Source organism: Barbus barbus (genome assembly GCF_936440315.1).
Source record: "Barbus barbus genome assembly, chromosome: 41".
In the NCBI taxonomy this organism is placed as follows: Eukaryota; Metazoa; Chordata; class Actinopteri; order Cypriniformes; family Cyprinidae; genus Barbus; species Barbus barbus.
Genome location: NC_136719.1, coordinates 11,119,212 through 11,136,799, shown reverse-complemented (window position 1 = coordinate 11,136,799; position 17,588 = coordinate 11,119,212). Strand labels below are relative to the sequence as shown.

At 36.9% G+C, this 17,588-nt stretch overlaps 1 protein-coding gene across 1 annotated transcript in view; it reads left to right on the top strand.

Moving 5' to 3' along the window:
- Positions 1-6,389: 6,389 nt before the first annotated feature.
- LOC306860752 (chemokine-like protein TAFA-1) overlaps positions 6,390-17,588 on the top strand; it is a gene marked incomplete at both ends in the record, with an annotated part of 49,434 nt that continues 38,235 nt past the window's right edge. The window contains one exon of the mRNA XM_079402629.1: positions 6,390-6,507. Coding sequence (XP_079258755.1) covers positions 6,390-6,507 — 118 coding nt within the window. The remainder of the gene's footprint in view (positions 6,508-17,588) is intronic.

Here is a 17,588-nt window from a genome sequence, read left to right as displayed (position 1 = left end):
CTCTCTTTACATCAAGTCCCTCTCATCCGTTTTCAGACACCACTTGTCAGTGAGATGTGCAATGTGGTCGGATGAGTGTGTGGAAGTGTGTGTGAGGCCCACAGGGCATCTATCCCTCCATTGAGAGATCAGAGCAGGTGCCAGATGCCTGGAGCTCATAAAAAAGAACATGCTTTTCAGCTCACCTTCAGCCCACACATATCCGGTTAACTCACTTACTGCCGACAACACCTGCACATTGCATACTGCACTACATTCTTGCACAGTTACAGGATTCTTGTCTTACACGTCATGCAGCATGAGCGCTTCTCAGAGGTGCTTTATGTCATTCATAATGCTGCTTGACAGAGGTCCCGAGTTCATTTTTATGCCGCAGAAAGTATAGAATAAACCAGAGCGACTTCAGGATAAATGACTATTTATCATTTGTCACCGAGTTCAGCAGATGGAGAGAATATATGGGGCTGAAAACCCACGAGCCATGTTTCTCTCAGACAAGATATTAAAACGTGTTAAATTATTAAACCATGCCCTCTTGACCCAAACGCGCTCAGTCAGACACGATGTGCAGATATGAGATGTTTAATCAGACTTTTCATCATGTCCTATCAGAGACTCCTATACCGAAACTGTCCATTTAAATTCACCTGTCGTCCACCGGCTTCCCTAATGAATATAAAAAAGTGAATCTATTGAGAGGACTGGATTCAGATGGATGACGTTGACGTGGCCGATGAGATACAAATGCACATGCGATGCAAATCCCTAGCATATCATTAAAAATATACTCTAATTGAGCATATGCACAGCAAGGACGTTTGGAGGGAAGAGAGAAGCTGTGTTTTTTTTTCTGCTGTCATTAGTAATCTCTTCAGGGCAGGTAGGAGAAGTCACCGATGGGAGAAACGGCTGAGAGACAGACTGTATTAGAAGTGAGATAGTGTATCTGGCAGGCTCACTGTGAAATGTAACTGTCAGCCATTAGAAAGAATCAGAGGAGAGAGATTTGCGCTCATGAGATAATGAGTTTCAATCTAATTCTATTCCATACAGAAATATTCTCATAAGACTGACATTCAATTCTCCCACAAGCAGCGGAAGTATTGACATACGCATTTCCTTTGATTTCCCTTTTGTTAAAATCTACATCAATCACACCCCAAAAGGAGTAAATATTTAAAAGTTTCAGGGAGCTCATTATGAAAATCCTGCTTTATCAGCACTAAAGGACATTTCTGTTTTGTGTTTTCTTTTTGTCTCCCTCAAATGCCTCTAGTTCTCTAGTTTCCTCAAAACTCTTGCTTCTGGGATTTGTCTTACATGGTCCCCTGGTTTTGCTGAAATGTCTCTACTGCAGTGTTACCCAAAGAATTACATCCTGATCCTGTATTCCCTCAACTATATCCTGGTGCTTTGTCTCTCTAAACACACCTCCCATAGATTGAGGGTAACAAGGGAATCAGGAGAGATGCTGATGCTGTATTATCTCACCAGGTTTATCTTCCTAAAATTGCTCAAGTGCAGCTCTCAGAATAAAGCTTCATAAAGACCTCTCCAGCGATTTAAAAGTCCAGAGATTTCAGAACATATTTTAAATTCTTTATATTTTTTTATATTTAATGGTAGTTAGTTCATTCTAATAAAGTTTTAATTAAACTGAAGTTTTGAAATGTCATTTAATTACACTTAATTTTTATCACAAAATTCACAGCATAAAAAGCTGCAATTTTCTTCTAATTAGTGTACGGAAAAGCATATTTCCTCATAAACACCTCATGCACAGTGTGTTGATCACAACCCTTAACCAAAAACATAAGCCTTTTGTGTGATATTAAACCCAAGCTACAGCACACAGCTTGAGTTTCACGTCACAATAAAAAAACTCCAAAAAGCGAAATAAAAAATTAGTTAGAAACATGATGAGCTAGAAACGCGATGCTACTGTATATAAGATCTTTAAAAAAAACGCTTAAGAAAATCTGACGAGACCTGACGAGAATTACAGATGAACTGTGATAAAATCTCAAAATATTAAGAGGTATGAAATGAATAGAGGTGTAGAGATGTCAAAGAAAAGTACAAAAATATGTCCACGAGTTTAGTTTAAACCAGTTAACAGTATTGCAATCTTGAAAGCTACTGGATACATATGGAAATGCAATGACATTTTGGCCAAAACAAACCAACAAACAAAAAATCTGGTGCAAGTTTTCCATAACAGGAACATTCTCATCTCTTGGTTTAAATTTTCAGATTTTTAACTGTTTTAAATAATGAAATGTCACGGGGATGAAAGAATGGAACAGGACAAAGAACATTTTTATTCAGATTCTGACAGGAGTTGAACATTACTTGGTGGTAAGCACTCAAACTATATCAAAGACAGCTCTAAAACCCTCTTTACAATTATGTCTGGTTTGGGTGAAGTTGTACATGGACTTAAAAGGGAGTGGGTAACATTAAGACTTTAGCACAAAATGTGCTTGTACTTTCTAGCTCGTCCAAAGTTTTAACTCAGACTTTACAAGAAAAGCGAAGAAAAATCCAGCTGGCACAGCGTGGCTCAAGGTCTCAGTTCAGACAGCTGTAGGAGCCCTGGTTTGGCAGATCTACTCTCTAAAGCGAGAGGCTGTATTGAGCTGTTGCTCTGGAAGAGACTAACTCCACTCAGGGAAACAGTGTCTGTTTGTAGATACATGTTATTCAGAAGCAGCTTCCTCATGCGAGCAGCACTGCAGTGACTAGTCTTTAGTGGGAGGGATATCAGGTTTGCAGCAGCCAGCAGGTGGAAGTGAGTTGGCCAGGAAGGGAGTCAGTAGGCAGGATGAGGCACTCCATGGTAGTGATGGTTTCCAGCAATTTCACAACACATAACCATGGTCTGAAGGTCTGCTTTACAAACTCATAAAGGAGCATCAAATCCCATTACAAGCTACCCCAGGTGGAACAGCTTGAGGTAAGTTCTCTTTAAGTTCTCTTTTAAAGCACCTAGCAGCTATGATCTGTGGTTGATAAAACATAATATTTGGATGTCATTTTGTTCATGGTGGAAGTATATACATGCAATATTACATATATGATGAATAGTGGGGGTGAAACCTTATTATGAAATACATAGTTTTTTTTCTAATACACATTGGCCACAATTGTAAGCACCCCTAGAAATACTTCTGAATAAAATATAACTGAAGTATTTTCCCATTCACATTTACACTTTGAAATTGTCTAGACTCCAGCCATGATTTCCTGTTGAAATTGTGAAGGCCAGTTCCCTTAAAGGGGTCATCGGATGCCCATTTTCCACAAGTTGATATGATTCTTTATGGTCTTAATGAAAAGTCCATAACATACTTGAACAAATTTTTCAATGGTAGTGTAAAACAACACCGTTTTTACCCTGTCAAAAACAGCTCTTTTCACAGCAAGCTGTTTTCTTGCATGCCACTTTAAATGCTAATGAGCTCTGCTCACCCCGCCGAAAATCGTACATATTGTGCCTTTAATCATCCATCACGATGAGAAAAACCAAAGAATATAGTTCTGATATGCAGCAAGATTGCTGAGTTCCACAAAATTGAAAGTGGCTGTAAGAAAAGAGCTAAAGCATTGGAAATTCCCATTTCCACCATCAGGGCAGCAATTAAGACATTCCAATCATCTGGAGATGTTAGGAATCTGCCTGGAAGTGGACATGAGTGTTTATCATCCTAATGCACAGCAAGGAGGATAGTCTAAGTGGCCAAAGACTCTCTAAAGAAATCACAGTTGGAAAACTGCAGAAATTGGTTTAGTCATCGGGTCAGAAAGCCCCCCCTCCAAAAAAAATATTTTTTTAAATAAATAAATAATAAATCTAACAGAACCTACATCACCTTGAGTAGTTTGGGAGAATTTCAAGAAAGAATCCTCTGCTCCAGTACATTCAGTACTGGATCTTCAAGCAGGACCAGGTTCTATAGTCATATAAAACTTAAAAAAATAGGTTTTTGGCACACACGATATAGGTTTAAATTATAAACAAAGATTTAAAAAAAAAAAAATCACCCCATGACGAAAATTGTATATACTGCTGGATCTTTAATGTTGTGAGCCTATTATTCTGCCAGGGCCCTGGGCATCTCTTTTACATGGCATCATGGATTCTATCAAATATCAACAGATAAAAAATCTTAACCTGACTGAATCTTATAATGGTCCATAGTTGGATCTTCCATCAGGACAATGATCCAAAACAAACATAGAAATTGGGTCACTGAGAACAAAATGAAGGTTCTGCCATGGTCACCCTAGTCCCCTGACCTGAACCATTTAGATAATGAGTGCGGTGAACTGAAGAGGAGAAGCATCAACATTGATCTCGGCATTTGAAGAACCTTGAAAGATTCTGCATGGAAGAATTGTCTCCGATCTCCAACCTCATCAGGCATTATAGGAGAAGCTCAGAGCTGTTATCTTGAAAAACAGAGATTGCAAAAAGTATTGAATAAAGGGGGCCAATAATTGTGGCCACCGTGTATTTGAGAAAAATCTTTATTTTCCCTTTCCCCCAATTTTCATTTGTTTTACAAAAAGAGCTAATTGATTGTTTTTAGGACCTGCTGATTGTGTCACAAGTCTATTGTCTGTAGTCTGGTTTGGTTTAAAGAAAAAAAAATAAGAGTTTTGTTGTGCAAAACACTGTAGTTTAAGCAATTTGTTGGCGACAAGCTAGTGACTTCAGGTCTGTCAAGGTCTGGGCTCAATTACATGCTGAGGATAGAGGGGGCTTAAAATCCTGAGAGTTACTGAGATCACAACCACAATCTGTTTGCGTGCTGAGTGAAAAATATTGCTCAAGGGGAGATTTGTGTTGCGCTAGAAAAGAAAAAAAAAAAGTTTCTGATAAATGTCAGTTCACCATAACCCATTGGTACGATATAGTAAGATACAAATTCCCGGCATCATTTCCCAGTTTCCAATGACTGCTAGATCAAGGCAGGTTTTAAATGAGAGATCATGTATAGCTTGAAGCTAGGAGCTCTCGTATATGGGGAAAAATTATTACGTGCAATAGGAGGGAGGAAGAGAAAGATGGAGTGAGGGACTAAGAGAAAGAGACAGAGTGAAAGTGTATGAGAGAGAAAGAGAGAAAGAGCAAGAAAGAGGGAGGGAAGAAGAGAGAGAGAACCGCCCTTCAGTTGTGTTTAAATGTGAAGCGGAAAATCATCTCTGTGGCTCAAGGGAGTGCAGAGGCGATTCCAGTGTTAGATGAGCGGGTTTGCCGTGCTTGAATCATAGCGCTCTCTCTCTCTTTCGCTCTTTGTTTGTCCTACAGTGTCCCTGATTTCAGCTTTAGGCTTCAAAGTGAGAAGACAGAAGAACTGAGAGTTTCTACAAGACGACAATACCTGGGCGCAGGGATATCTGGACACCTCACAATGGATGGATTGAGGACAAATTGTTGAGTTCTCCTACGGCTGTCCCTGAATGATAAAGGTACGGTAGTTGTTTCAGCTTTTTTTTTTGCTCTTTACCAAGTATCAGCATGCAGCTGATGCAATAGAAATGTTCAGAAAACAAATATATCACATGTTTTTACCTTGATGCAAGGAAAATGGTTGTTTTTTCTGTGAAAAAGGAGTGCACTGAAAGATCAGCATGAATACCTTTATCTGATCTCGCATTCAGTGATTATTATAGCCTAAATTATGAAGCATATGCCGTGAGACAGAATGGCTGGCTCGTTTAATAAGTTCTCCAGACATTTTTATAGTTTTATAGTCTGACATTAAATTTCAGTACATGCTATGTGTATAACTGAAGAAAATGTGACTGCCTTGTCATAACTCTAATTTATAAATATGAATAGGCAATTGGAGACTCAAGGATGGAGGCAGACTGTCAGGTGGCTGAGGAAAAGAAACCGATTGGCACTTTCATCTCTAAATGTGGCCTAATAGACCCACTAAGAGGCTAAAAGCATGTCGTTCTACATGGAGATTGAATCTGCAAGATTTTCTCCGCACTGAAAAAAATTTGGTGTACAATCAATTTCTCACAGAGAAATTGCTAGTGCATTTCACAAACAATTACAAATAAATGGAAAGCAACACGGAATTAAATGTGAAATACTAAAGTATAAAAACTGAAATAGTAATTACCTGTAAAGCATACTCAAATGATAGCTTTATTTACAAATTCCTAATATTGTTTTATAGTGTGAGGAAGTTCTGTCAGACTCGCATAAACGATAATATTTCTTTTTTTCAGATTTAATTAGAAATACCAGGTTTGAACGGACCTCTTGGCATTCACAGCCCTTAATGAATGGAATGAATGGAAGTGAGAGATGAAAGCGAGTGTGTGAGTTACTGACCTCTCTCTCTGTGTATCTTCAGAGGAGTGTTGGGATGTCGTGGCTGGTGTGGGTGTGGGTCAGTGTGACAGTCCTGCTGATGTGCGAGGCCACTTTCTATGAGACCATCCAGCAGCACCTGGCCCCGCCCGGAACCAACATACAGATCCTCGGTGAGTCCTTCCTTCTCTTCATCTCCTGCCTCATCGTTCACTCTGGTATCAGCGTGATTTCTCAATCTGAAAGTCCACACAACCAAAGATTTCATGCATCAAAAAACAAAAAAAACAAACAAAAAAAAAGATTGTAAAAGTATGTAAATTGAGCAGTTTAATACAAATCTTTCTAAAAGAGAAACAATCACTCTATATGATGAAAAATTGTAATATAGGCCTTTATTCACATATAAACATTGATTGATGCACATACATACAGTAGAGCACACTGATATACCACATCAAATATGTGACCCTGGACCACAAAACCAGTCTTAAGTCGCTGGGGTATATTTGTAGCAATAGCCAAAAATATATAGTATGAGTCAAAATTATCGATTTTTCTATTATGCCAAAAATCATTAGGATATTAAGTAAAGATCATGTTTCATGAAGATATTTTGTAAATTTCTTACCATAAATATATCAAAACTACATTTTTGATTAGTCATATGCATTGCTAAAAACGTTATTTGGACAACTTTAAAAAACTTTTTAGATTTTTTTTGCACCCTCAGATTCCAGATTTTCAAATAGTTGTATCTCAGCCAAATATCCTATCCTAACCAACCATACATCAATGGAAAGCTTATTCATTTATCAGACATGCAAAAACAAACCTCATTGGTTCTCACAGTTCAATGTTCAAGTTTCTGTTTACCATATTTGATGTGCTTTATATATGTGTTTCTCTAAGCTTAAAATGATGACGACAGACAAACTTTCTGTTTTCAATTTAAAATTCCTATAAAGAAATTAAAGGGTTAGTTCACCCAAAAATGAAAATTCTGTCATTAATTACTCACCCTTATGTCATTCCAAACCCTGTAAGACCTTTGTTCATCTTCGGAACAAAAATTAAGATATTTTTGATTAAATCCGAGAGCTTTCTGTCCCTGCATATACAGCTGTTCTTTGCATACAAAAAGTATTCTTGTAGCTTCATAAAATTATGGTTGAACCACTGATGTCACATGGACCATTTTAACAATGTCCTTACTACCTTTCTGGGCCTTGAATGTGTCTGTTGCGTTGCTGTCTATGAAGAATCAGAAAGCTCTCAGATTTCATCAAAAATATCTTAATCTGTGTTCCGAAGATGAACAAAGGTCTCAGGGGTTCGGAACGACATGAGGGTGAGTAATTAATGACAGAATTGGGTGAACTATACCTTTAAGAGAGCAGCTAATCTGAAGAATTTTCATAATGATAATAATTCAACAAAGAAAATTTAAAGACAATTTTAACAATATGAGAGTATATACAGTATTTAGATATTTTAAGTGTACTGTAAAATGTGTATAATATAATATAATTTATAAGCTATTTTTGATATCCTTTTCTATATGACACTCAAAATTGGAAGATGGTGTCAGAGTATATTTGAGGGGCTTTTTGCTGCGGTTTACTTCCACTGGTTAATCCACCATGGCGGACAATCAAAATTAATCGCAGGTGAAGGTTTTAATCACTGGTTTGTTAGGCAGTGTATTATTAAGTAGTGCACACAACTTTAACAAATCCTTTTCTTAATTGAATTCTCATTGGAGCAACTCTGATTCAGGAAAGTAGACACACAGGGGATGGATTTCTAGCACAGTGGTTCTCAACATGGCATTGCTGCAGGACCCAGATTTGGACATTTATCAAGTGGCAACCCAACACAGTAGCAGAATTGTTTTGATGGTTTCAAGCTCTCGGTACCCAGTAACTCACTGCACATAATTGGTCTGTATTTAATGATGTCGGGTTTGCAGAGTTTTTTTTTTAATGCTTTTCAAGGAGTCAAGCACTTGACATCAAGGGCATGCCAAGTAACTCTGCCTAATTTGGCTAGCTTTTACCATCTGTAAATGGATGATAAATTTGTATTAGGGTCATGTCTTTTGACATCAGCAATTTTTCCTTCCAAGTTCATAAGTTACTATGCTAACTAAGCACAATTATATGGTTAGTTGTATTTTTTATTTCCATTTAACAAAGCTTTTTTTTTTTTATCCCTATCAGAACATGCAAAACACCAGCTGAGAACTGCTCTCTGACCTCTTGGTTAGCCAAGTTTACAAGCACCTGGGGTGTGAGAGGAATTTTCAATATTTTTTTGAAAATGGTACACTGCATCCTCAACAATAGTTTATTCAGGTTGTGTTAATTTAAATTAGGGAACTAAAAAAAAAACTAAAGTGATGACTACAAATTACATTTTTTCTCAAATAAACTATAATATGCACATAGAGGAATGAGGAATGAATAATAGAATGAGAAAAGTTGTACACCCTGTACCCATCACAGTAAAAAATTACAGTTTCTCTTCCGCACATCAGGTCAAAAGGATATTAAGACATTTTTATCAGAATGTAAATCTATTAGAAAATCCTGTTTGTCTAATATCTCAGCAGTCTGGGGTGGATTTAAGGTTCGCCTCAATTGAAAAAGAGCACAAATGCTTCTTGTAACCTCACACCTTCAAATGAGAGGGCTAAAAGCAATTTGAGACCGTACCACTTACCTTAACTAATCTTGCTAGAGGCACTTTAGTGGGATTGGATCCTGAATTGGAATTGATTTTATTGTACAGACTATAGAACAATTATAGAGGTACATGCTATTCTTGATTCAAAGCAGAAAGTCGGTGGAGTTTTGCCTCTTTGACATCAAATGCTTTGACTATTTAGATTTGGCTTCAGTGTCATTCAGAATGTAGATAGAGCAATGCTAGGAAAGCTAGCCCTAATTAAACAATTGAGCTCCAGCTGAGAGACTTATCAGAGCACAGTAGTATTTCTTAACAATCACATGTTCATCCTAAATGGAGGTCTATATATTGGCTCACCGGTACTGAGCACTCTGGGATGCAGCTACCCTAAATCTGAATATCAGAGCAGATAAACCAACTGCACAGATTGGGCTTTTATGAGCTTTGGTGACGTTGCATAAAATTCACATTTGGTGCTGGATGGAATGAATGGACAGAGATTACGTTTAAGTGTCCATATGTTCACTCAAAAGATGAACAATACTGAGGCATTTAGATGCTTCTTGACTGAGTATGAAAAGAGGCACTGAATAATTCATATTTAACTCCCCATTCTGTTCCAAAGAGATGATTTCTCCAAAAGATGTCAATTTATGGTCATATTTTCTGCACTACTTCATTTACAATGGAAGGAATTTGCGATATCAATGTTTTCTGAAAACACATCTTCACAGCCATTTCCTTTTCCCACTTGTCTTGTATGAAAAACACAAACAACTAGCAGCTCCAGGATGCATTTGCATGTTGAAAAACCGTCAAGCTCAGCAAACATTTTCTCAAACTGCCAATCATATAAGAAAAAAATGTTTAAAGGTCAGTCAAACTGACAACATCTGCTCTGCTTTCAAACCTTGTGTGATCATGTCAACATTTTTGATTTTATGACAGTCAGGGTGAGACTGTGGCTTTGGAGAGGGTGGGAGTGTGTGTGTTGTGTTACAAAGAGATATTTGTTTAAGTATTGAGTGCTTTGAGGCTGGTAGATTGTCCTGAGTATCAGGGTTGACAGGTCATGAATTGTTGCGGTACCGTTGCTTTCATTAAAACCATCAATGTGACTAGTGACCAAGATCACTGCAGGAAATTGCAAAAAGGTGTTGTTCAGAAACTGATGAATTAAGCTACATCCATTGCAAAAATGTTTGTTTTTTTATAATGCGAATTTTAATTTAGTATTTGAATTTCCCTGGAGGTCAAGGTTTATGAGAGCATATGTTTGATTTATGCAGTATAAACTGCACATATTAATGTGCCAAAAAAAATGTCGCATGGCAACTGCAAACAGCCTATAGTTAGTTAAATGAACTAAATTTAAGCAATAAGGTTTGAGAAAATGTGCAACATAGCGAATACAGTCATAGCTAAAAGGTGCTGGTAGAAACAGCATAGATTTCAAAATCAGCTACTAACCACACAATAAAAATATAAAAGGACACCATTTTTGATTTAAACATTATTTTATACAGCAAATTCAATAAGGGAATTGATACACAAGAAGATAGTAATGGCCATTATATGGTCACTAGCTTAAGTGAGAGAAAATTGATTGGTATCAATCAGTATTGGATATATATGTCAGATTCCTCTCGGGAAACAAGGGAGCGCGGAGACAAGGGGATTCCAATATATCCTTTATTGAACCACAGACAGACGAGGAGCTTGGGGAGAGACGAACATATACAACGTTCAGACCGGACACAGGGGCTGGGAAACACAGAGCTTAAGAACACAAGGAAATCAACGGAAACAGGTGTGGACTAACAACACAGGGCTCGGGACTAATTAACAAATGATGACAGGAACGAGGAGGGCCAAATAGAGACACAAGAGGAGGGGAGAACAAGACACAGGACTGACAATATATTTTAAGAGTGCTGAATATTTAATTGTTCATTCTTATATTCTGTTTTTATTATTTTTAGATAAGCTTTGCCCTCATCTAACACTCATTTAAGGTTCACGTATAAAAACTAATAATTGAATTATACTGACAAATGTAATCTTTAGCAAATCTCAAAATATGAATTTTCATAATGTAAAATATAATGTAATGATTTCTAAAGAAACTTTCAGCATTAAAATTATTGATTTTAGTTTTTAGTTCATAAACAAAACAGTATTGAACTTCAATATCATTCATCAGTTATCTGCCATAACAAAAATAATTATTGCTATCAGCCAGAATTTTAATATTGGAGCATCCCTACTTGTAGACTGAAATAATGGAACACTGATATGAAATAAAAATAATAATCCACTATGGGAGCTGTGGAGTGATGTGATGAACAGGTCAAAGCTGTTACTATATTGTGATTGGTCAACACAACTGGGATCACCACCTTAATGCGGGGTGGGAGTTTGAGTGCCCCCTCTTTGGAACTAGAACAATGTATTGACCAATCAGGAGCCAGGATTGGAACTATATTTTCTATAATTCTACAAATAATATTACACTCATTTAAATAATTGGCAATAAATTTACATTTATTTAAATATGTATTTAGATATCTATCATAATTATATAAACTATTATATTATAAATATTAAATATTATATATATTCTAAATAGAAACAAAATACTTTATACTGTGTATTAAACATTGGTGTCTTTTATCATAGTGCTGTGAAGCTCTATGTCAAGGCTGAATATAGATGACTACATATCTATCTAACAATTATAAAACTTCTGACAAGCATTTTTGCAAAACACATCAAGGAATCTGAAATATTGCAGCTATATGCATTGAAACGCCATGCCCATAGTGCAAGGGATTGCATTTGTTTTCATTTTTCTACATGATGTGTACACATCGGCTGCTCTGTGGGCTCAAGGGTGCTGATTTACTTGCTGCTGAGATGCGAATCGATGATTATATATATTTCAAATGTAGAGATGGGTGAGAAGTGAGGGATAGAGAGAGTGAAAAGCACAGAGTGAAAGATTTACAGAAAGTTTCAAAATTTTAGTTTAAGTTTTAATTTAGGCAGAAAACAGTATAGCGCTTTTTGGTGCTGACCACCCTCCTTGGTAGTGGAACAATGTATTGACCAATCTGGAGCCAGGACTGGAACTATCTGTTCTATCCACCTTATTTTGCAAAGCAGAAGTAAACTATTTTCTGTGAATGTGCAATACTTCCAATTCATCAGCTGCTATAGGTAAAAAAAAAACTAAAAAATAAAGTGCAGTTAACAGTAAAAGTATTTAATTTTATTGCTATCTAACGATGATAAAAAATTATACATGACAAGCATTTTTGCGAAACACATTAAGGAATCGGAATTATTATAGCTATATGCATTGAAAGAACATAGTGCCTACAGTTTTTTAATTTTTCTACGTGATGTGTATATATTTGCTGCTCTGTGGGCTCACAGGTCCTGATTTACTTGCCGATGCCATGCGATGCGAATCGATGATTATATGTGTATTAAATGTAGAGATGGGTAAGAAGCGAGGGACAGAGAGAGTGCAAAGCACAGAGCGAAAGACAGACGGAGAGACAGACAGAGAGAGGAACGTGTAACGCTTCTCACAGATGTGCTGCCGGCTGTTCTTGCTCTCCGGCTCAGACAGACAGATGAGGATGGGTGATTCATGAGACCAGGTCTTTATTCAGCTCTGACAGCTGCAACAGCACTAAGCAAATTGTGTTTGTCATGCATGCATAGCTGCCATGTTTTAGTGTTATGAGTCTGAACTCTCCAGATGTAGAAAATAACCCATCTTTAACAAACCGAGACCTGAACCAAACCTTTACATTCAAACACAGACACAGTTTCTCGGGCCCCTGGGAGACCATCACTAAGTCCAAGGACAAGTAGGCTATTATAAAACCAAACACACCGGAATCGACCTGGGTAGATCAGAGATTTAAAGTGCAAGTGTTAATAGTAGACAAGCATTTAACTGTATTACGTTGAAAATAACAGCAGGCTAATCCGATAAATGCGGTTCGGCTGCCTCTTTACTTTAACAGCAACACAACTGTGACTTATGAGCTTCTTGCTGTGGTTTAAGAGGGCAGATATCATATCAATCTTGTGGAGTTTCTGGGAAATATAGATTATCTGTCAGATTCACTTTACTTGTTAGGTTCTTGATCAATTTAGCTCTTCCTGGACATGAAGCTGTGAAAATGTATGACACTTTGCAATATGTATCAACATACATGCAGACATGGTCATATAAGGCATCAGATATCACACCACATCTCCATTTATCCACGTAAGCTGAGGCTTGAACAATTGATGATACAATATAGGCCTATATATATCAGATCAATGTCTTTAAAAGGAATGCACTTCTTTAACTAGTCTTAGTAATGGTTGGATAATGGTTGGTATTCTCATGTAAAAAAACAACAACAAACAAACGTCTTATGTCACTGGCAAATTAAATACAACTCTAACAAAATTATTAATATTACAATTGTTGATATACATTTTTGTCTCTCAAGTGAATGCATCTTGTTTTAGGAAGATTCAGATTTTTTTATTGGAACACTAATAAACACTGATTTTTTTTTCAGTGTAGTCAACTGCTGTATATAGGTCTTGTACTCTTCTTATAGAGTGTGCTCTTTGTTAAAAGCATCTCCTGTCAGTACAGATATCCTCACATGTAAATATCTACTCAAATTAATATTAAATGTCTTATTATACTGCTGCTTGACTGAGCAATGGTGTAATGCAGTATATGGGATAATTCATCTGTATCGTGCAGGTTGGTTCATACATTGGATATTTTCTGGTTCACTTTGCTGGTAAAACAAAATTAAAATGCATAAAAGCAAGATGGCACTGATAATAAATTGGAATTAACAAAACTGATGCAGCTGGATAGATGCTTCTTATTTCAAGATGAAAGACTTAATCCTAAAAACAAAAGTATGGGAAAAAACAAACACATTTGTCTGTTTTATATCTTTTTTCTTAACATTGAATCATGTTTAACTATATTGTTTATAGAATTCAATTAAATGGAATCAATATAATATTAACAAGGTTTCTTTCTGTATGAAAGAAGCATGAAAAAGGGAGAACTGCAGACATTCAGAAAGAATCTAGAGCTGGAGTGTGTAATAAAACATTTTACAAGCAACCACAAATATTTAATTTATTACTGTAGATGCTTCACCAGAGCCGGATTCTTTTTAAGAGGCTCCTAAAACAGAAACGGAAATATATTTTTTGCTCCAAATTCCCAGCTCACGACAAAGGATATGCATGCATTTTTGTGTTGCCATCAGCTAATCAGTGTGATCATGACACATAATTTTCCTCTGGGCTCTACAGTCATTAGTCACATGCCATTTAAGTTCAGTTAATTGGCTCAAAACAACCTGGCAGCAGAACTGAGCACCCATGAAGATGGCAGCCTTCAGGTCACGTACTTCCAGGCCTGGCCCGATGCCAGCCAAGCAACCGCCGCTGAGATAAATGGGAATTCTAACGGATAACTCTCTCCAGGTATCACATAAACCTGTTTATTTGCCAACAATTGAACAAACAAACAGTCTAACCCTTAGCTCACGCAGTTTTAACTTTGTTAACAGTTTAATGCACTCATTGCAGGAGATCTGGCAATATTTCACATCTTTCCCAGGCTATAATAAAGACATGCCCGGATCTCTTTGAATCAAAGCGTCATCTGGTTTCCGCTCTGCCATTAGAGTTTCTCTGGAGGAAATCTCCGAGAGGGCTCAATAAAGCTCAATAACAGAGGTGACGTTGGATGCCGGTTCTCCATCTGCAGCTCTAGGCTGCCGAAGCCGCCCGAAGACTTTCCAACAAAGTGCCTCTGACAGAATCAGGGCTCGACTGCGGCACGGCATACTTCTTGTCCTTCTTTGTATTAAATATATCTCGGCTGCATAAGAAAGAAGACATCTGTGATAATTCCCCCCACACGCACCAACGTATGCAGGCCATGGATGTAGCTACAACAAAACAAACATGGAATGTGTTTTTCATCTGCTGCAAAACAAAGGTTATCTTCCTACATGTACAGCAGCATACACTGACAGTTTAATAGCCTTATATAATACAGCTCCTAAAGGCACATTATTTTAGCAGAGACGTTCCGTCCATCTCTCCAGCTTCCATCCAATCTTCCTGACAGTGCCAGCTCGCCTGTAGGAACAATGGGAGAGTCGTACAGTCTCAGCCCCTGGGCTGTCCTCCATCTGCTCTCTGTCACACTTCCGCTCGCTCCCTCCATCTCTCTCTGCTCCAGACAGCACTTCTATGAATGCCAATCTGACCTCACAATACCTGAAGCCACCAGACACATACAACCACATATTACCTCCGAATTCTACCCTTGCCAGAGCATGGAGGAAGTCCTATATCAACTTTATTACATCAGCCTTATGAGTTTTACTAGACATGTGACATCTATTGAGCTACCTGAACCAAGAGACTGATTTATATTTATTTTTATTTAAAATACAAAACTTCTACACATTATTGGCTCATTTATCATTTCAAGTTGATAAACATGTATAGTCAAAGCCAAACATATATTTACTATAAGTAACACTTCATCTTCAGTATCAAAAAGATGGTGCCCAGTGTTGGCAATGCATTACAAGTAATCAGATTACTTTTTAAGTAACTAGTGAGTTAGTTTTTTAAATAAGTTATGCAAGTTACTCTGTTTTCCCATTTATTCACTGACATCTCTCCTGTCCCTGTGTTTAGAAAAATTGGGAGTGAGGTGCAGACTTCAGCCTGGGGCTTATTGATTTCACTTTTGGTGTGAAAGGGCCTTTTACAGTTGCCAAAAATATAACCCAGGTTTTTTTGTTGAGGTGTGACAAAAAGTAACGCAAAGGTAATTTAATGCATTACTTACCATAAAAAGTAACTAAGTAATGCAATTAGTTAATTTTTTTATGGAGTAAGGCAATATTATATAATGCATTTAGTTTTAATAGTGACTTTCCCCAACACTGATGGTGCCTATGAAAGAAGTATTCACCCTCTTAGAAACAACTTGGTCAAATTTAACTATAGTCATTGAACACAAAATATATATTCAGTTTTCATGTTTCATTTCTAAAAATTTGGTCAAAAATAATCATATGCAAAAGAAATTCAAGCCCTTCAAATCAATTCAGTTGATCCATCTTTGGCAGCAATTCTATTCTTGAGTCTATGTGGATTTAGATCTGGCCACTGCAATTTCCCCCATTGTTCTCTGAACAACTGCTCAAGACAGGCTGCATGGAGATTGTGAGTGGAGCCTTTTTCAAACCACTCAAAAATTCTCAACTGGATTGAGATTTGGACCAATCCAGGACCTTAGCATTGTCGTTTTATGATTGAGGTCTTCATCTCTCAAGGTGCAGATGTCTTGCAGATTTGAGTCAGTTCTATAAAACTAAAATAAAATAAAATTTTAATTTTTATGTTACAATTTTAAATGTTACAAGTGACTTCAGGCATCAAAACTTTATCACATAGAATGTGAAAAATGAATAGATAATAGATCATTTTAAGTATGAATTAATCTATTTTTAATATACTGTATATTCAATTAGCTATACATTAGCTAATTATGGTTTAAATATATATATAAAAGGGGTGAATACTTAAGAAAGCAATTTATTTTTGGAGAGCATTTTTCACTTCATAAGATAAAAAAGTGAGTCTTTTTCAATATATCAGTGGCAACAAGGTAAAATTAAGTCCACTGCGATTCATTTCTTTAAAACATGAAAACAGAGTGAGAAAAAAAGTGAGAACTGTTTATATGACATATATACATGTTAAATGTCACAAAGAAAACCTGAGAACTGATATGATTTGAGGATTTCCATTTTACATCTGTATGTTGCGTCGTTAGATCTTTGTCATCTCGTTCTGGTTCAATGTGTTAATGCTCTCCAGATCTCCCATGATGCAATAAGCGTAGAACTTAAATTGACATATTGCTGATGTTGTCATGGCTACACTATACTGATGATATGAAGCTGCGTTCCCTGTTTAATGATTTGTGGTTTCAAGGGGGATTTGCTGGGGTAATCAAAGTCTTCACAGCACAGTAAAACACTGATCTGCTCTATTCATTAATCTCCTCTAATTGATTTCATATCTCACAAACGGCAGAAGTTTAATAGGCTTGTTTGTGCTATCAGTTTCAAAACAAACAGTTTCCAGTGTGCAAGTGAGGAATCTATATTGCAGATGAGTTCAGGCTGATGTTCAGATATTCAGCAGGGAGGAACAGAAGCTACTGGTGCATAGCCAAACAGTGCCCTTATTGCTTTTTGTTGTAGTTTTAAATTTGTTTCTGTGAAACAAAACCTGACAGCTCCAGAATTAGAACAAATATAGACAGAACAACACACTCAAGTGTGGAGGACAGTGTGGTGCTGTCTCGCTTACAATTCAACTTTCCTGCCATGGAAATTTTCTGCATAATTTGTGTGTAAGGAAACAACCAATCCGTGATTTGTGAATCATATTCAGGGAATAGCTGATGAGAATCAATATA